This window comes from Equus caballus, chromosome 12, assembly GCF_041296265.1.
Source record: "Equus caballus isolate H_3958 breed thoroughbred chromosome 12, TB-T2T, whole genome shotgun sequence".
NCBI classification, from domain to species: Eukaryota; Metazoa; Chordata; class Mammalia; order Perissodactyla; family Equidae; genus Equus; species Equus caballus.
In genome coordinates this window covers 11,977,759-11,998,607 of record NC_091695.1, presented here as the reverse complement: position 1 = coordinate 11,998,607, position 20,849 = coordinate 11,977,759, and the positions used below count along the sequence as shown (strand labels likewise).

Sequence of the window (20,849 nt, the reverse complement as noted above, 5' to 3'; positions counted from 1 at the left end):
CAAGAGTGCTGGCTCCAATCCCTTCAAGCTGTAGTGTTTTCCCATATGATAGAGTCCAGAGTATTTTGTTTTAACCGTAGCTTTATTGCTTTGGGTTGGGTATGCAATTTCAGGTCATCTTTGGGTAAGTTATTTATTTATTTACATTCAGTGATCGAATTTTTAGATCCTGTCACAGAGGCGCCTGGTAGCTAGGGTGTATTCAGTAGTGTGTGCAGAATGCTGTATTGACATGTAAACTATAATTCTGGACCTTGATTTTCTTCCCCAGTCTAATTGAAAATGCAACAGTATGTGATTTCGGGGACATCAGATACCTGCCTTCCCCCAAAAATGCAAAACTGGATCAGTCTTGCTTGGTAGTTTGCCCAGATAAATTTTGAACATGAGAATGAGAAACTCCATCAGTTTGTACCACTGTTCAATAAGTGACAACACCATTGTACACAGCTAAAATGCTAACCTGGTTCCGAGCTGTAGCCAGAGAACACATATCTTAACTCCTGATTTCAGTTTCTTTATCCAGGCTTCAGAGTATCTTGGAACCTCAAGTAAATGAGCCTTAGGTTATTCAAAGCCAAGAATATTAGATGATAGAATACTCCCCTAGATAACATGCGGTAGTGCAGATCTTTGAGTTTAGGCCTCCATGTGCAAATCAGTCTACCCTGGGATTAGGTGTAATAGGTGTGGATAATAGCAGATTCTGAGCAGTTCTTTGTGGAATAGTGTGGGGGGGCCTCAAAGTTAGCTGGCTTGCTCATTTCAAATGAATCCCATGTCTTCTCTGTAGTCTCCAAAATGATGGTTGTTTAGATGTGTCTTTTTATGAGAGTAGATGACAGATGAAATCACAATGAATGCCATCTTGAAGACTTAGTACATAATGAAAATCTTCCCAAGTACCAGATATGTAACTCCTAGAAATAGGATTTTGTGGCTCGGATTATCTTTCATTGTAGCACTTTCTCTCTCTGCTGTGCCACTGCCTAGTATTCAGCCCTTGGACACCGAAGTTTTCCTCAGCCTGTTTTCTCATCTTTTAAGAGTTTGGACTAATTCAGATTCCCATGGAGTCTGGACCATGGACCACTGCAAGAAAGTCACCTGGAACATATAAATGCAGATTCCCTGGGCCCATGCCCAGATATTCTTATGCTAGAATAGGACCTAAGAATCTGTATTTTAACAACATTCCGTGTGGGTTTTTTCATGCACACTAAAGTTGAGAACGAATAGACTGAATACAGGTCATTCTGAGTAGAGCTAATCAGAGAGTAGACTATTACATAATATTTTCCCAAGTACATTGAGTTTGTTTTAGTCATCCATCTTGACAAAAGCTTTGCGAAGTTAATTGGGCATGGGCTATTGGCCCTATTTTACAGATGAGAAATTCAGTTTAGAGAAGCTATAACTGACTTGTCTGAGGACACTTGGTGTCAACTTTGGGCCTAAAATGTAAGTTTAATGACATTCTCTTCTTGTTTTTGCCCACTAGACCAGGCTGGCTCAGGTGTCATTGAGCAGTTACCCATCAACTCTCTCATTATTGCAAGTCCTTGGACCCACTCCCCAGGGGCACCATACTGCAAAACACCACAGAGTTGGGAAGAAGAAAGTTCTTGAGAATGGTGTGTGCTTGTGATCTCTTTCTTGGATTCTCAGCCTTTTTCACTGATAGGATTTTAGCAGGAGGCTTCACATCGGTGGTTTCCTCTCTGAAGTGATACTGCCTGGGAATGTGATCTAGCAATGTACCTTATGTCCAGATTTCTTTACTGGAGAGAATTGGTGGAGGAGCTGTGGAAGGGCCAGGGGGCCTGAGCCCTGGTTCCTCTTCTTACTTGTGACCGTTGTCCCTGATTCCACTCTGACACCCTTCAGCTTCCACTGGTTCCTCTTAGTGTGTTTGCAGCCTAGTACATGAGTGTTCTCCAAAAGTCCTATCTCAGGCGTTTTTCTCTCAGCTTTCCCATTGCTTAAGGAGGCTGTGATGTGCTTCTCTGATTCTCAGATCTCTATGTCTATCCCCTATTGTCCTCCGAGCTCTGTAACTTTGTTCTAAGTACTTCCCGTTGGATACCTCCATCTGGAGGCTTCCTCGTGTAAAAACAGTTCCCGAGATTGTCTGTTCTAGAGCCCGGGAGTGATCAGGAACTTCTTCCTTTTCCTTGTCCCCTTTATCACGTGATCCCCAAGGCCTAGTGACCCTGCTCCCCCAGTTTCTCAGCATTGCCTGAGACTGGGCCCTGACCTGAGGAGCTAGTTGTGCAAGAGCCTCCTGGTCTCCACGTTTCCTCACTGTATCTCATCCGCGAGATTATTGCCAGATGTCTTCTGAAGACAAATCTGATCACTCCCTTGTTTAAAAATCTTGGAATACAGTCCAAGCCTGCCAGTATAACATCGAAGCCCTTCGCTGGGTCCCTCCAGCTTCTCTCTCTATTCCCATTGATTTCCTACTATTATCCCTTTTTTCCCTAATCTTTTAAAATGTTTTTATACTCTCCCCTAACCCTCTCAAGTCTTTTTTTCTGCCTTTCTCATGTTACCTCACTCTTCTCTCCCTTCTGAGTCCTTGCATTTCCTTCTTGGCCCTTAGGCTTTCCTTCCTCCATGCTGTGTAGCACTTCTCCCAGCTGCTTAGTCCACTTGGCGTAAATTCCTGCCCTCCCTCCCCTCCTCCCACTTTGTCACAGAACCTGCATACCTCTGTGAAAGCATGTGTAGGGGATTATAGTGTGTCCTTCCACTTGTTCAGTGCTGGTGCCTCCAGGGCAGGTGTTGCTGAGTCCACTTGTATAGCCCCTATAGTGTGTAGTATCTGTCACATAGTAGGTGCTTGGGCAATACGGTTGAGTGAGTGACAAGTCCTGTGAGGTTTTTTTTTATATATATAATTAGAGACAATTACTGAGATTTAAGATCTCTCCATACACTATCTTCGTTCCTCAGGGAAGACGGCTGAAAACCTTCACACGCAGGTTGCTAGCTGTTTTCTTGTTGAATGGTGACTTAAAAACCTTTATTGTGGGGCCAGTCTGGTGGCGCAGCGGTTAAGTTCGCACGTTCTGCTTCAGCGGCCCGGGGTTCGCTGGTTCGGATCCTGGGTGCAGACATGGAACCGCTTGGCAAGCCATGCTGTGGTAGGCGTCCCACATACAAAGTACAGGAAGATGGGCAGGGATGTTAGCTCAGGGCCAGTCTTCCTCAGCAAAAAGAGCAGGATTGGCAGCGGATGTTAGCTCAGGGCTAATCTTCCTCAAAAAAACAAAAACAAAAACCTTTATTGATAGCTTTTTCTGAGTACCTAACACCCCACCTAAAGGAAGATTTCCCTTAATCCAAATGAAAATTACTTCCTTCTAGCATAGACTCACCCTGTCTTGTTCTCACTAAAGAACAGCTGTTAAATAACTCAGGCCAGTGTTTCTTGGTCCTTTTTATTTTGATGTCCTTCTGTGCCCGTTTTTCCACAGCACAGTATGTGAGCCAGAGGAAGCTGGTCGGGGTGGGTGGTAGCTGGAGATTGGGATGCAACAAATATTTATGCCTGCTGCGGGGGTGGAGGGATGGGTAAGTATCTGAGATTTTCCTGTTTGTATAATGAACAAATGGAGGTCAATAGATAATGAGAAGGGGAGAGGGAAAAAAAATGAGTAAGGAAAGGTTTCAGAAATGACGTTTTTTGGTGAGGAAGACTAGCCCTGAGCTAACATCTCTTGCCAATCTTCCTCGTTTTTTTTTTTCCTCCCGAAAGCCCCAGTACACAGTTGTATATCCTAGTTGCAGATCCTTCTAGTTCCTCCAAATGGGATGCCTCCACCGCATGGCTTGATGAGTGGTGCATAGGTCTGCGCCCAGAATCCTAACCGGCACACCCTGGGTCGCCAAAGCAGAGAGTGCAAGCTTGACTATTCAGCAATGGGGCTGGCCCCTGGAAATGATCTTTTTTTTTGAGGAAGATTAGCCCTGACCTAACTGCTGCTGCCAATCCTCTCCTTCTTGCCGAGGAAGACTAGCCCTGAGCTAACATCTGTGCCCATCTTCCTCTGCTTTATATGTGGGACACCTACAACAGCATGGCTTGCCAAGTGGTGCCATGTCCGCACCTGGGATCCGAACCGGTAAACCCCGGGCTGCCGAAGCAGAACATGCGCACTTCACTGCTGCACCACTGGACTGGCCCTGGAAATGATCTTTAAACAGATGTGAAGGTAGTATTTGCCAGCCTGTTTGGCTGCAAGGAACAGATACCTACTCAAGCTAACATATATGAAAGAGTTTTCCTGTAAGATCGCATGCGGCCTGGACTATCATGTAGTGAGGGACTCCAAGCTGGGAGAGCTGGAAAGTCCGTCTCTCTGATGTAGGACACATGTTCTACTCGCCCTGCATGTGCTGCTGTTGCTTCTGCTCTTCATCTGCCTTACAACTTTGGTTGCAGCGTGGCTTTGCCTTGCCACTTCCCTTCCAGCCTGTCTTCTCACTCTTCTTTCTCCAATTGAACTGTAATTCACTTAACACAAAGCTTACCCTTTTAAAGTACATAATTCAGTGATTTTTGCTATATCCACAAAGTTGTGCAACTATCAACACTGTCTAATTCCAGAACGTTTCATCACCCCCAAAAAAAACCCTGTACCCATTAGCAATCATTCCCTCCCCTCCCCCAATCCCTATTTCTAGGCAACCACTAAGCTACTTCCTGTCTCTACATATTTGCTTATTCCATACATTCATATAAATGGAATCACACAATATGTAGCCTTTTGTGATTGGCTCCTTTCACTTAGCATAATATTTTCAAGTTTCACCTATGTTGTAGCATGACTGCTGTTATCTCTTGCCACTGCCCTTTCATCTTGTCAGCTTATACTAACTCTACTTTCACCTTTCCACTTCTGACTTCACCCCTAACTGCCTGTTTGTGTTAAGTAGTTCCAGATTCTGTAGAGCAGTGCTATGCAACAGAACTTTCTGTGATGATAAAATATTCTACATCTCTTCTGTCGCATGCGGTAGCCACTAGTCATATATGGCTAGTACAACCGGAGAGCTCGGTTTTTAAAATTAAATTTAAATAGCCACATATGGTTAGTGGCTATTGGTTTTGCTCAGTGCAGCTCTAGGGGAATTTGTTTGGCCAGGCCTGTTTTTCTGTTTTGAGCATAGGTCATGGTCTTAGGTTTCTAAGAGGTCAGCCAGTGGATCAGCTTATAGGGTTAAGATCCACAGATCCACCCCCTGGTCTAGTCAGCTGGGCCTTGGGGATGGGAAAGAAGGGAGACAGAACATCTGCTCTGTCTTCTCAGCTGGGCCTGGGGCTGTAAAGTTTTGAGGGAGAGAAAGCTAGGGGGAAGAGAAGAGAGGGTTTAAGACTTTTGAACAAATGTATGCTTTGAAAGTAAGCTCTTTGATTTCCTTCCCCGTCTCTCTTCCAAATCGGTTCTCTGTTTTGTTTTCTTTATGGTGCGTCCCATCGAGAATCAAGACAGACAAGGCAGCCTCTCATCTTGATTTTCCATAGTTTCTCATTCTTAATGATTTGCCAGTTGCTGCCAGAAGCAGAAACATAAAAAAGAGGTGGGTCGGTGCCATGCCTGTTTTCTAAAACACTTGGGGCCTTCTCATGTCCCTTCCCTCAACACTGTAGGCCCTGCTTTCCTCTCTCCATCCTACTCCCAGGTCTGTACTTCTGCAGAAGATGAGGATTTCCACAGACTTGACTCTTAGGATTGAGAGGGACAGGATAACTTCTCTAGGGGGCTGCTGACTTCCTTGGTTCTTGAGTGGATGTAATAAATATACATAACTCCTCTGTCATATCATTGACTCTGAGCAGCTCTCTGTCAATGGGAAGGTCAGGCACACATTTGAGAATGTATTTAGTGATCTTTACAGTAAATGCCATACTTGGATGATGTGGACTCCTTGCCATTTTACAGTGGGAGTCTTGTCCCCAGGTGATTTCTATGCAGTGGTTACTTGTAACTAATGACAGTATGCATACTGGAAGTATGTGTGGAAGGCTGAGGATGGAAGAGCATTGTTGCTCATCTCTTCAGACGCAGTAACAGTTGATGAGAAAGTTTGTAATTGCATATTACGTATATGTGGGTGTATATATGATTGCTTCTCTCTTCTTTGTCTCTAGCTGATAGTGCCATTTTTATTTCTGTGTCTTCATGTGCTCTGAAGAAATACCCCATGTTTTCCTTCTTCACCAGTGTATACCACACCTGACACAGTACCTAGCCTGTATAAGTCAGTGCCCAATATTTATTGGAGGAAAGAATAAGTCAGTGCATAACTTCAATTGCATGATGTCCACAGCATCTTGAGCCTGGCCTGATAAGTTCTTATGCTCTGGAAGTGCTTCTCAAACTGGTGAAGGACCACGTCCCACCCCTCACCACCCAACTTGTAAAGTATGATAAAAACAATTTGGTAGAAAAACAAAATAATAAGATGTAAGCTTGCATTTTGTGTATATTTTTATTATTATTAGATTGAGCATATATAAAATTAGTCGGTCCAGTTGCTGTAAAAGTTCCTGAAGGGTTAAGTTTGAAGATTGCCCCTGGTCATTGGGCGCTTTGAATAGCACTGCTTTGGGTGATTCTTCTGGCTACTGAATTGGTATACACAGGGATAAAGGGTGGTTCATGAAGTAGGTGGACATGAAGAAATGGAGGGTTTGGAGAGTAAATAGAGGAAGGAAGGGCATTTGTCTGGAATGCCAAGTCTCCGCTGAACTTTTGGATAAACCATAATCCACATATATTGACTGTGTTTATGGTTTTGCACTCAGCAGTGATGTAGAAAATTTAGAAACTGTACACAGATACAGAAGGAAGCGATAAATGGAGAACGGTTGCCTCTAGTGTAATACAAATCAATAAACCCCTGCCTCTTTTCAGAAGTAGCTGTCAGCTTCCTTATCATTAAAACATATTCTGAGCACCATTTTTGAGTGCTACGTTAGCCCTCCTTAGAATAGAAATATGATTAAAGATTAACAACGTTTCAGTAAGATGATATTAAAACTAGTAGTTAAAGTTGTTGGGGGCAAGTTCTTGGGAGTGATACCCATTGTTTCACTAGTCACAGGGCTTTTTTTAATATCATGATAGCATGATTTCTGTTGGAACATTGGGATTAGGCTTCTAAAAGCAACTGCATTATATTTTTGCAACGATTTGTCACGCATGGCTTTTCCTTTGTTGGTTTTTTTTTTTTTTGGAAGATTAGTCCTGCCAGTCCTCCTCTTTTTTCTGAGGAAGACTGGCCCTGAGCTAACATCCATGCCCATCTTCCTCTGCTTTATATGTAGGACGCCTATCACAGCATGGCATGCCAAGCGGTGCCATGTCTGCACCCGGGATCCGAACCGGCGAACCTTGGGCTGCCGAAGCAGAACGTGCGCACTTAACCGCTACGCTACCAGGCTGGCCCTGTCACACATGGTTTTAAATTACTAAAGGAAGACCAATAAAATAATGCATTCCAAAACACTTAAAAGGAAGAAAAAAAGGCAGGTTGATCCTGTGACAGTCATTCATTGGAGATAATAGCTGCTCTTTAATTTGTGAGCCCTCATTTATATATATATTTGGGGGGATGGGGAAGATTGGCCTTGAGCCAACATCTGTACCAGTCTTCCTCTTATTTTGTATGTGGGACGCCACCCATGGCATGGCTTGATGAGCAATGTGTAGGTCCGTGCCCAGGGTCCGGACCCATGAACCCCTGGCTGCTGAAGCAGAGCACACCAGCTTAACCACTATGCCACCAAGCCGGCCCTGTGAGCCCTCTTTGTGCACAGCATTCGTTTGTTATCAGGGTTAGTTGCTTAAATAGGGGGAATTGCTGAGAATAAGAAATTCCTCCCATCCCACATCTGAGTACTTACTTTGAACCAGGCACTAAACCAGGTGTGGCTATAAGAATGAATAGGAAAGAAAACAGTTTCTGCCTTCAAAGAACTCTCAGTCTAGTCAAGAGGTAGATACAACCATATTGTGCTGAAAGGTGGTAAATACTATAATGAAGGGGGAAATTTAGCATAGAATCCTGATGAAACTGACTAGTTAACCTGGAGGAGCGTGGAGAACCATCACAGACATAGCAACAAGAGTTGGTCTGTATGCCATTTTTTTATAGCTTTTGATATTTAGTTAGTGCTACATTCAGCAGAGGTGATGTGAGAATAGCCCCTGTGGGTGTTTCGTTGCAAGAGATTTAGGAATTAAAAAACAAAAGTTGAACTACTTTCATAGATTCAGCATTCTCAAAGATTTTCAAGTACTATTCAGAAGATAGCAATGGTGGAAAACCTTGTTTTTCCTTTAAACAAAACTAGCATTCTATTTAGGATTGAATATTAGAACTTGGCAAATTTGAATATGATGATGTGATTTCTGGATTAAGCAAACGCTGAGTGAAAATAATCAGGCTAGCTATTTGGAATTTAAGTTGTTCCTGGTTTAGATAAATGCTGAGAGGAAGAACTTGGAACAGTGATAGAGACGAAGGACTTTGATTGTGCCTGTAGTGCAGGACTTCCCCTGGGTTCTTGGCGATGGCGGGGGCAGGGAGGAAAGTGTTAAAGTAAGATGGTTACACGCTTGGTGTGATCGCAGTGGAGGAATTCATGGGCGGTATGATTGCAGTTGGTAAGGGAATCAGCTGATAAGAGTCTTGGAGAAATAGCAGTAAACTGGATGACTTAGAAACAAAAACCCCTAGAATGATGGCATTATTCTCTACGTTTATATAACAATCGTTTGTGGAAGTTTGAGAGACAAAGCTTTATTTTGGTCTGGGGACCTTACTCAAGAGCAACAGTATTACACATGAGAAAGCAACATTCAAAGGCCAACATTCTAGTGAGTTCTTAGCTTAGGCCTTGGAAATCAGGTGCTTCTGTTCTAACATCTGCTGAAAGAAAACTTTCCACTCATCATTCTGTACATTGAGAGTCCTGAATCTTAATCCGTAATCAGTAGTCCTTTGTGATTTTATGGACATTAAAACAGTGACTGTGCTTAAAAATTATTGAAACTTAACTTTAGGAACTTTACCTCTAAAGTTCTTCTGATGATTCTTATACTAGACAAGGAATGAGTGACACTCTGTTCCTTAGTTAAAACCCAGGATATCCTGAATGGTGTTTTTAGTTTGGGATATAATGGGAGGGGTGGCTATGGTGAGCGAGGACCAGGCAACTCTGGTAAATTGAATGGAAGTAGTGAAAGGAAGTAGAATTTTTTTCTGACTTTTTCAGAAAGTAGTTGAGATCTTTAATGGAAAAAACTCACTCTGGAAAGCAATATGAATACATAATATAAGTTTTACTTTATTTTGTGTAGCTCAAAGAAAATGAACGGCACCCTGGACCACCCAGACCAACCAGATCTTGATGCTATCAAGATGTTTGTGGGCCAGGTTCCGAGGACCTGGTCTGAGAAGGACTTGAGGGAACTCTTTGAACAGTATGGTGCTGTCTATGAAATCAATGTCCTAAGGGATAGGAGCCAAAACCCTCCTCAGAGCAAAGGTAAGGGCTTTGAGTTTTATATGTAATTTCTGTCACGTGCATGCTGTCTGTCATTGCCAGAATTCTCCTATGGTCATACAGCGGGGGGAAAAAAATCTGTTCTTTTTCAGTAGCCGTGTCTTCCAGCCCAAACAGATTTAATGGCTTAAAAATAAAAAGTTAAGGTGACATCATGAGGATAATTTGTAAATTGGATCTTGGGCATTCCTTTATGAGAACTCTAAATTCAAGAGACAGACTCACGTGAGTGTCTCATTTGATCTTTGTAATAGAATGACAAAAATAAAGTCGAAGTAAACCAACCACATAGGGTTTTCTTTAGTGTTTTGGCTAAGGTGAGCTGAAGGAGAACGACTGTCTGCGTACCCATGGATTTCTGTCAGCGTTACAGAGGCCTCGCAGGATGGCTTAGCAACAAGGGGGGACTTGTTTCTAGGTGACCTGTTTGTTGTATCTACAAAATGAATGGGAGCAGTAAGGCTGAGCTGCTTCCAGAAATACCCAGCAGAGTGCAAGTTTTATTGGACTGATGGTAGACAAGGCATTAACTTTGCCCCTACACACACAGACATAGACATACTCTTATTTTTCCAAATGCCGAATTTCAGAGTAATTTTCTGTGAAAGCTGTTCTACACTGCAAATGTGAGCAAGCCTTATGGTCATGTTTGAAACCACCTTAATCTAGAAGCAGAGGAATTATTTTTCTCTTTGTGGCATAGTTAGCCAAAAATATGAAGTATTGTAGTTTCTGAAGATGACTGGCGATGTAACATGCAGTAATTTAAGATCTTAATTGCAGAGTGATTTTGAAAGAGATCTGTATTGCATCTCCCGGGACTATGGGCGCAAGATTTACAAGACTCACGTCCCACCTCCTGTGCCCAGTAAAGATACAAGCACAGAACCTGCAGATCTCCTCAGTCACTGTCGTGGGCTATTAGAAGCTTAATTAGGGGGCCGGCGCCATGGCCGAGTGGTTAAGTTCTCGTGCTCTGCTTCGGCGGCCCAGGGTTTCACCAGTTCGGATCCTGGGCGTGGATATGGTGCCACTGATCAGTCCATGCTGAGGCGGCATCCCACATGCCACAACTAGAAGGACCCACCACTAAAAATACACAGCTATGTACTGGGGGGATTTGGGAGAAAAAGGAAAAAATCTTTTTTGTTTTTTTTTTTTAAGATTTTATCTTTTTTTTTCTCCCCAAAGCCCCCTAGTACATAGTTGTATATTCTTCGTTGTGGGTCCTCCTAGTTGTGGCATGTGAGACACTGCCTCAGCGTGGCTAGATGAGCAGTGCCATGTCTGCGCCCAGGATTCGAACCAACGAAACACTGGGCCGCCTGTAGCTGAGCACATGAACTTAACCACTCGGCCACAGGGCCAGCCCTGGAAAAGGAAAAAATCTTTTAAAAAAAAAAGAAGCAGCAGCAGCTTAATTATATTTGATGAGAACCTGGAGTCCAAAAAAAGATATTAAGAGGTTTTGCTTGTAAGTCATTCTGTAATTTAATAAATGATAATTATGTTTGAGGCATATGGCATAAATTGGCTACAGTGTAAGGTGTAGTTTATCCTGAGGAAGAAAGTTCCGGTAGACTGGAAGCTGCAAGAGTGCAAGCCCCTGTCTGTCTTGTCTGTAGCTGAGACTTCTTCCCCAGCACGCTACCTGGTGCTCCAAGTAGGGTGGGTTGAGTGGCATGGTACTGTGACCTTTGCAAGGGAAATCATCTTTCCCAGAGAAGTTATAGGACCAGCTACGAAAAGAATTTTAATAGAACTGGGAGACTATAACAAAGAAAATGCATAGAAAATAATGTGGGATTTTCTGCTAGATTCTCTCTCTCTTTTTTGGGGGGGGGTGGGACTAACTTTAATAAGCCCAGCCTTCTCTTTTAAGTATGTATGTGGAGGAGGGAGTGCACCGTAGGAATTATCTGCTTTCAAAAGACTCGTTTGATGTCATGAAATCTTGTTTATTGCAGGGTGCTGTTTTGTTACATTTTACACCCGCAAAGCTGCATTAGAAGCCCAGAATGCTCTTCACAACATGAAGGTCCTCCCAGGGGTAAGAAAGCTCCTACTAGTAAGTGGAACTGTGGTGGTTTTGACACCTGGGACATACTTAGGCATTTCAGGCACACACTGAAAACCATTTTGGGGAAAGATGACTGCCACGGGAATTGACGTAAAGGAAGACGTAAAGGAAACATTTCAAAGAAGATAGGCTGAAAATAGCTGTCTCTCAGCCAAGAGGATTTTGCCTTCTTGACTCACATTCTGTCTATTTTGACATTTTGGCGGGGAAGGATGATGAGGCAGACGCGAATTCAGAGAGAGCTCTTGAGGCGCTAGTTTTGGTATTTCCTTTATAGTCCTCATTTATATTTCTGAATGCTTTCAATGTGTATGATGATAATATTCGTGTGTTTTCCTTTTTAGATGCATCATCCTATACAAATGAAACCTGCTGACAGTGAGAAGAACAATGGTAAGCAAGCATGTGAAACTCTCCCCTCATAAAGTTTCTTTGTAGTTTGCTGTTCTCGTGGCATCTGGATTGTGTTGTGCTCTAAGTAATCTTTTTTCTTTTATTAAGATGTAATTGACATATTAGTTCCAGATGTACAACATAATGATTCAGTGTTTGTATATATTGCAAAATGCTCACCACGGTAAGTCTAAACACCCATCACCATACGTAGTTAAAAAGAATTTTTTTTTCTTGAGATGAGAACTTTTAAGATCTACTTTCTTAGCCACTTTCAAAGATGCAAAACAGTGTTCTTAACTGTAGTTAATAACACCACGCTGTACCTTAAATTCCCGTGACTTATTTATTTTGTAACTGGACGTTTGTACCTTTTGACCCCCTTCACCTGTTTTGCCTACTCCCTACTCCTGCCTCTGGCAACCACCAGTCTGTTTTCTTTATGGATGAGCTCGTATTTTTTTTTTTTTTTTTTTTTTAAGATTCTACATATAGGTGAGATCATATAGTATTTGTCTTTCTCTGGCTGACTTATTTCACTTAGCATAATGCCCTCAAGGTCCATCCATGTTGTCACAGCTGGCAAGATTTCATTCTTTTTATGGCTGAATAATATACTCTATTTTATGTAACCCACATTTTTTCTTTTTTTTTTTTTTTAAGATTTTATTTTTCCTTTTTGTCCCCAAAGTCCCCCAGTACACAGTTGTATATTTTTAGTTGTAGGTCCTTCTGGTTGTGGCATGTGGGATGCCACCTCAGCATGGCCTGATGAGCGGTGCTATGTCCGTGCCCAGGATCCAAACCCATGAAACCCTGGGCCGCTGAAGTGGAGCGCGCAAATTTAACTTCTCGGCCACGGGGTTAACCCCCAAATCACATTTTCTGTATCCATTCACCCATCAGTGGACACTTAGGTTGTTTCTGTGTCTTGGCTGTTGTAAATAGTGCTGCAGTGAACATAGGGGTACATATATCTTTTCAAGTTAGTGTTTTCATCTTCTTCAGATAGATACCCAGGAGTGGAATTGCTAGATCATACGGTAGTTCAGTTTTTAATTTTTTGAAGACCCTCCGTATTGTTTTCCACAGTGGCTGCATCATATATTTCCACCAGCAGTACACAAGGGTTCTTCCTTCTCATCCTCACCAACATATGTTATTTCTTGTCTTTTTGGTAATAGCCATCCTAACAGGTGTGAGGTGATAGCTTACTGTGGTTTTGATTTGCATTTCCCTGATGATTGGTGATGTTGAGCATCTTTTCATGTACCTGTTGCCCATCTGTATGTGTTCTTTGGAAAAGTGTCTATTCAGATCCCTCTGCCCATTTTTTTTTTTTTATTAAGATTATGATAGATTACAGCCTTGTGAGATTTCAGTTGTACATTATTGTTAGTCTTGTTGTGGGTACACCACTTCCCCCTTTGTGCCCTCCCCCCACCCTCCCTTTTCCCTGGTAACCACCGATCAGTTCTCCTTGTCTGTATGTTATCTTCCACCTATGAGTGGAGTCATATAGAGTTCGTCTTTCTCTGTCTGGCTTATTTAGCTTAACCTAATACCCTCGAGGTCCATCCATGTTGCTGCGAATGGACCAATTTTGTCCTTTTTTATGCCTGAGTAGTATTCCATTGTGTATGTATACCATATCTTCTTTATCCAGTCATCAGTTTCTGGGCATGTAGGTTGGTTCCACGTCTTGGCTATTGTAAATAATGCTGCGATGAACATAGTCTCTGCCCATTTTTTAATCGAATTGCTTTTTTTTCCTATTGAGTTGTATGAGTTCTTTATATATTTTGGATATTAACTCCTTATCAAGTATATGATTTACACATATTTTCTTCCATTCAGTAAGTTGCCTTCTCATGTTGTTGGTGGTTTTCTTTGCTGTGCAGAAGCTTTTTAGTTGGATGTAGTCGCACTTGTTTATTTTTGCTTTTGTTGCCTTTGCTTTCGGTGTCAAATCCAAAAAAATGATTGCCAAGACCCACAACAAGGAGCTTACTGTCTATGTTTTCTTCTAGTTTTATGGTTTCAGGTTTTACGTTCAAATCTTTAATCCATTTTGAGTTAATTTTTGTGTATTGTATAAGATAGTGGTCCAGTGCTCTAAGTAATGTCATCTAAATTGTTTGTTTTTTTCTTTAAGATAAGTATGGTAAATGAGTTAAATAGAGTTTCTAGGGAAACATTATAAGGACATTTTAGAGTGAACTGAAATGTGTTTTATCAGTATAATTTCTTTCTTTCTTCTTTGTTTTTTGTGTTTTTTTTGTTTTTTTTGTTTTTTTTTTTTGCCGAGGAAGATTTACCCCGAGCTAACATCTGTTACCAGTCTTCCTCTGTTTTGTATGTGAGCCAGCATCACAGCATGGCCACTGATAGACAAGTGGTGTAGGTCTGCCCCCAGGATCCAAACCCAGGCCGCTGAAGCAGAGTGCACTGAACTTAACCACCAGGCCACCGGGGCTGGCTCTATCAGTATATATTTCTTAGGGACAGGAGTAAGGGGAGAAAATGAACAAGTTAGAAAGGTGAACTTAGTCCTAAGAGAATAATCAGAAAAGGAAAGTGAACAGTTATGCTCACTGAAAGGTGTCTTCTGTTTGTCTTGTCATATTGAGTGTGAAAACTCGTTCTCCTTAGTATTGGTAGTGAAAACACACATTACTGAGTGCTAGGCAAGTTGCTCAGTACTTTGCATTTAATACCTACAGCTGCCTTTGAGATAAACCTGATTATCCCTATTAATCAGATGAGTAGATAGGCATAGAATGGTTAAGTAACTTTCACAAGATCACAAAGCCACTATATTTCATCTGAATACTTCCAATTATAATTTTAAGATACCACTGATTATGAGGAGGTGGTGAATTATGAAAAAAATGTATATCTTAGAATCCCTGAAATATGATATAAAGGCATAGAGCCAGTATTCAAACCCAGAGTCTGTGCTACACTACCTCTCATAGTAATCATGTTCAAACCTTCTGTGTTTTACTCTCTTAGCAGTGGAAGACAGGAAGCTGTTTATTGGTATGATTTCCAAGAAGTGCACTGAAAATGACATCCGAGTCATGTTCTCTTCATTTGGACAGATTGAAGAATGCCGGATATTACGGGGACCTGATGGCCTGAGCCGAGGTGGGTACATCTTTAGCCTTTAAAGATACTTGTCTTAATTTGGGAGACTCTTTTAATTGGACCAGTGGAAACCAGTGATCCCTACCCTAACGTGGTCCTGTCATGATGGAGAGGGTGGCCTTGGTGTTGTATATCTAGGTCCCGTTTCAGTTCTTACCAGTTGATCCCTTTAATATTCTCCCAACCCCCCAAGGAGTCTACAGTCTACACTTCTGTGTCATGTATTAAAATTCTCTCCTTTTGTGCTTGGAGAGGTTCTTGCTACCAAAATGGAAACACTTCCTTCTCAAGAGGAGCTAGAGATATGATTCCCCTTTCTCCCTCAAGCACCTTCTTTCCTGTCGGTGCTTCCCTGGTTTTCCATTAATGCCCGGATCACCCTGTTGTAACATATCTGTCTCCTCTACTAGATCGTGAACCCCTAAAGTAGGAAGAATGTCTCTATCACTAGCATGGTCTTTGGCACATAGTGGGTGCTCAGCAAATGTCTGTCAGATAAATAAGTAAGCAAATGAGTGAATGAGTTATTGGCCCTTCTCCCACCAGGTTGTGCATTTGTGACTTTTACTACAAGAGCCATGGCACAGACAGCTATCAAGGCAATGCACCAAGCACAGACCATGGAGGTATGGAGCAGATGAGTGAGAAGGGGACTTCCTTAACCTCAGAGCGCAAAGACGGTTGGCCATCAAAAGCCAACAACATATACAGCATCTGATTGCCCTGAAAGTTAAGCAGGCCCAAGATCTTAAAGTTGAAAATGGATGTTTTCTTTAAAATTAACATATTGGGAAGTAGTTACCCTTTTTTTTTTTTTTTTTTTTTTTTGAGGAAGATTAGCCCTGAGCTAACTGCTGCCAATCCTCCTCTTTTTATTGAGGAAGACTGGCCCTGAGCTAATATCCGTGCCCATCTTCCTCTACTTTATATGTGGGATGCCTCCCACAGCATGGCTTTTTGCCAATTGGTGCAATGTCTGCACCTGGGATCCGGACTGGCGAACCCCGGGCCACCGAAGCGGAACATGCCCACTTAACCGCTGCGCCACCAGGCTGGCCCCAGTAGTTACCCTTTTAAATTGTCTTTTGCCGCTTGTCTGTCAGGAAGAGAATCATTTGGCAGTGGATGAAGTTAGAATGAGTTCTGCCTGTTAACTCTGAAGGATTTTTCCTTCACCCAAAAGGAGGAATTTGATCCTTTGGTTTTGGTGTTTTCCTAGGGTTGCTCATCCCCTATGGTGGTGAAATTTGCTGATACACAGAAGGACAAAGAACAGAAGAGAATGGCCCAGCAGCTCCAGCAGCAGATGCAGCAAATCAGCGCAGCATCTGTGTGGGGAAACCTTGCTGGTCTAAATACTCTTGGACCCCAGTATTTAGCAGTGAGTCTTTGTGGTTGGCTTTCTGCAGACTGTGCAAGCTCCCAGCTGTTTCTTCTTCGCTGTCCCTAGCTAGCAGACACAATGACATTTACAACTTTTAGCATATCAAAGTTTTACATAAAAATTCAAGCAATGCGATATTCTTCAAATCATGTTAGTCTCTCTCTGTCTCTTTCTCTGTTTCCCTGGTCACACATCTTTGATTATATCTTGAGGTTTCTGCTACAATTAAAGTGAAATCCTGATTTAGAAATTTAGAAACATCTCACATGTCCCTGACTCCAAGAATATTCTTGAGGGAATCTGAACTACCAAATATCTTTCTCTATATCTTTCTAATAGATGTAGAGGGCATCGTTAAAATCCTCATTGAGTCTTCCCCGAAGAGTACGATAAACATTTCTTGTCACTGACTGAGAGATCAAGAGATTAACATGGACATTATTAAATGAGTATTACAGGTGTCTATTTGAGCTCACATCGTGAATAGATTTCCTTTAATTTGATCTCTCTTGTTGAGTTTAAGTCATATAGTCCAAAAGAGGGGCAGGTTCCAATTTGTTATCTAGATTTACTAGGTCTGTAATATATGTTACAGGGGGTTATCACTGCTTTACCCCTTAAAAGAATTGCAGACAGCACAAGACACTTCGAACTGACTCATCTGTGAATCGGAAAGAACAGGTCATCTTTGAAGCTACCAGTGAAGGAAAAGAAATGGTGAAACCACTAGATTTGAATGGATAGTCCAAAATTATACACATAGGAATAATTATAATCTTTCACTCGTCATCCTTTAAAATGTTACTCCATATAGAAACAGAAGAAAGGCAATGATTTCTGTCCCTCAGTACTGAGGTTTGGCTACTTTGATGCCTGCTGGTATCCATATTTCTAAAATCTTAGAAAAATCCCAGTTTCCTAGCAAGTATTTCTCTAAAGTCAAAAAATCTAGGTGGTTGGTGTATTTCAACAGATTAAATTGTTTCTTAGTGCTAGAACATTGCTTATAAGTACAGAAAATTCAGAGAGATTTTAGTCTGCTACCAAAATGATAATACTTTGAAAATAATCTCCATGATATTCATTTGCCTTTCTTAGAGGGTTTTGAAGCCCTTTGTAGAGAAGGCTCCCCGTTTTGTTGTCACTGTCACATCCAGCAAGCACATGATGGTGTATGTGGGGAGTTACGGTCTCTTTGTTTCAGTTAGACGTCATTCCCGCCCTAAGAGCTGTTCTCATTTAGGGAGGAAATGAAAGTGCCAGGTACAGTATGCACAGCCTACCAGTTGGGACTGAACACATTGCCCAGAGATTTAAGAGGACAAAAATGAAGACGTGGGTGCTAATGGCCTGTGTAAGTGATAGTATATCATCGTTAATTATGAAGTTCTTTCTGAAATGTGTGGACTTGAACCTGATCTCTTGTGCTAGAGTAGTGGTTCTTAATCTTTGTGGGGTTGTGGACCCCTTTGAGAAGCTGGTAAAAATTGTGGGTATGTGCGTTTTTCATTCTACTTCTGGAGGTTTGCGGACCTCCTGAAATCCATATGGACTAAAGGGATTCATCAGGACAGAGGAACCAGGCCGGATGTTTATGGGAATGGGCAGCAGGTTGAATAGAGGATCCAGAAACAAGAAAACTACTTAGCCCTAAAGAACAGTGCTTGGGTTTGAATGGAGCAAGGGTTTTCAGCAGGTTGGTTTAGATGAAGGCTGCGGTTTGCTAAGATACAGAGTAAGGTCATGGAGATCCATAAGCTTGTGGACAGGTCGTCTTGTTTTATTCTGTGGGACAGCTATTGAAGAAGAATGTACACTAAACTGATATGGACTGATCCATCAATCATTTGGTCATCTGCTACAGTGAAGACCAATGTGGAGGGGATGAGATAAATGGGGCTGGCTGGATGTGTAGCATCAGACACTGATCTAGTCATTGGTCCGTTGTGGCCAATAAAGGATGACTCCAAGAAATACCCTGAAATGGTCAGATTTGGTAGTTAAAATAGTTGTGTGGAGTAGAAATTGGGTATCCAGGTGGAAACAATCTGCAGAATAAGATGTGTGGACCTGCCTAAGGAGAACTTGAGAGAGAGGAACCAGAAAGGCAGTCATGCACATGCAGACACTCATCACAGTGGCCTGCATAGCTGCTTGGGTTGAGCTTAGTTCCCTGCTCTCCTTTTGTCTTGTGCTGTGCTGTATTCTGTTGCCCAGACTTGAGCTTGGCTCAGTACTGAACAAACATAGCTGTCTTCTGGGCTAGGGCCTTAGCTGTGTTGTATTGTCCTGTGCTGTCATAAGCTTCCTGTTTCTCTTGTGTTGGCTTGGGTTCTTGTCTTCAACTTTCTTCTCTCTGGGGGCCTCTGCACTCTCGCTTTGCTGTGCTGTAGAGTTATCCCAGATGCAGAACCAGCCCTCACTCTCACTCTTGTTCTGTTTTTTGGTGTAATGTCTAGCTTTATTTGCAGCTCCTTCAGCAGACTGCCTCCTCTGGGAACCTCAACACCCTGAGCAGCCTCCACCCAATGGGAGGTAAGTGTCTCACTGCTGCGGAGGAGCAGCAGCAACTGAGCCAACAGACCCAGCTGATAACAGGCTGAGAGTTTTGCACCATTTGTGCAGAAAAAAATTTTTTTTCCATTCATTACATAAGCATGACATAAGGTCAACATCCCAGGCCCAACTGCCTTGCCTCTAGAAAGTAGCCCTATTAGTTGTTGATGCCAGATTGCTCTGGGGTTGTCTGCTGCTTCCCACCCCTGTGTGTCTCTGTTGAGGAAGAGGATGGAAAAGAGCTTTTAGCACCTGCGGACTTTCTTAGGCCATTTTGATAAGGAGACAATTGCATGAACTCTTTACTTCCACAATAAGGTGACTTTTCCAGTGACTCTGTGAAGAAAAGCCTAAGATGGCTTCTGTGCAAATGACTTACCCTGAAGCCACTAGAACCCAGGCAGTTAGTTTACCTCTGTCTATTATATGTGTTATTTCTTGGGTGAATTACCTTTTATTATTGTTAATATACCTGGGAAACTTAATTGACAGATACCTGAGATTATAACAAAATGGGGCTGCGCAGGCAAACGTGAAGCAGTGACCATGAGAAAAGTTAAGAGGTAGGGAGGTGGGCACTCGCAGGGCTGTCTGCCCCTGCCCTTCCGCAGCGCAGTGAGGCTAGGCAAGTGCATTTGAGAGACGGGTAGTCATAGGGGAACTACGTTTTGCTGTTTGAAAACGTTTGATAGTGGTTCCATTTGTCCCAGGGACTTAGAGTTTGCTATGGTTTTGGAAAGTTGCTAGATTGTTTGTCTGTCTGTGTTGTAGTTTTTTATTCTCGTTAACACTCCCCCCTGCCCCCCCCCGTCTGCCTTTCCATCATCTCGTGAATGGTTTGCAACACGTCAGTGCTGTCCAAATTTCTTTCTCTCCTTTTAGCTTTGTTGCCTAGATTCTGTTCTGCTTAGAAGTCTTTTCCTGTTTTTTCTCTTGTGATGATTATTTGCTTGCTATTCGAGTGGTGGTTTTTTCTTTATGCTTTCTTGTATTGCTGTTCTCACGTGTGTTCTCCCCTGTTGTTCCTCCCTTGGCCTTCTGGACCTCTGCTACATTTTCTTCTTGTTCATGTCATTGCAAGGAGAAAATCCCCTGGAAAGTATGAGTGGGGGCTTGGTTGCAGTCCCCATTCTGTGCCACAGGTTTTGGCCTTGTCATTCTTTTGGACACCTGGCCCCATGGTAGACCACAGACCTACCCCTCTTTCCTCGTTTCCTAATTGCCCATCCCTTTATCAACGCTCACTTGGGGCGGCGTGCTGTTGGATTAGATGCCTCTTCTCTGAGGAAGTGGTGTCAAGCTTCTTGATGAGCTGAGTGACATCTGAGTCTCTTTGGAGCCCTGTAGTGACGCTTGTCAGGCTTATCCAGGACAGTTCCTCTTGAGGCCCTCCCTTCTGCCGTGTGTGCTGTCATTGCTGGAGTGGATGCGAGGCACCCTTATCTCCTGGCTGATCTCTCGCTTTGGATGTTACAGGGTTAAATGCAATGCAGTTACAGAATTTGGCTGCACTAGCTGCTGCAGCTAGCGCAGCTCAGAACACACCAAGTGGTACCAATGCTCTCACTACATCCAGCAGTCCCCTCAGCGTACTCACCAGTTCAGGTAAGCCTGTAACAGGGCCAGTGTGCCCTTGTGCCTTGGTCAGAATCCCAAGAGAGGGGTATGTCATTCTGGAGAGTAGTTAACATCCATTTCCAAAG

General features: G+C 42.6%; 1 protein-coding gene across 51 annotated transcripts in view; it reads left to right on the top strand.

Annotated features, from left to right (window-relative positions):
- CELF1 (CUGBP Elav-like family member 1) overlaps positions 1 to 20,849 on the top strand; it is a 67,787-nt gene that overhangs the window by 36,821 nt on the left and 10,117 nt on the right. For 20 of the 51 annotated variants that reach the window (NM_001309238.1, XM_070228484.1, XM_070228479.1 and 17 more), the window contains 8 exon segments: positions 9,378 to 9,565; positions 11,551 to 11,633; positions 12,008 to 12,056; positions 15,072 to 15,206; positions 15,753 to 15,832; positions 16,426 to 16,587; positions 19,050 to 19,125; positions 20,623 to 20,751. In NM_001309238.1, coding sequence (NP_001296167.1) covers positions 9,378 to 9,565; positions 11,551 to 11,633; positions 12,008 to 12,056; positions 15,072 to 15,206; positions 15,753 to 15,832; positions 16,426 to 16,587; positions 19,050 to 19,125; positions 20,623 to 20,751 — 902 coding nt within the window. 51 annotated transcript variants of the gene reach the window in all.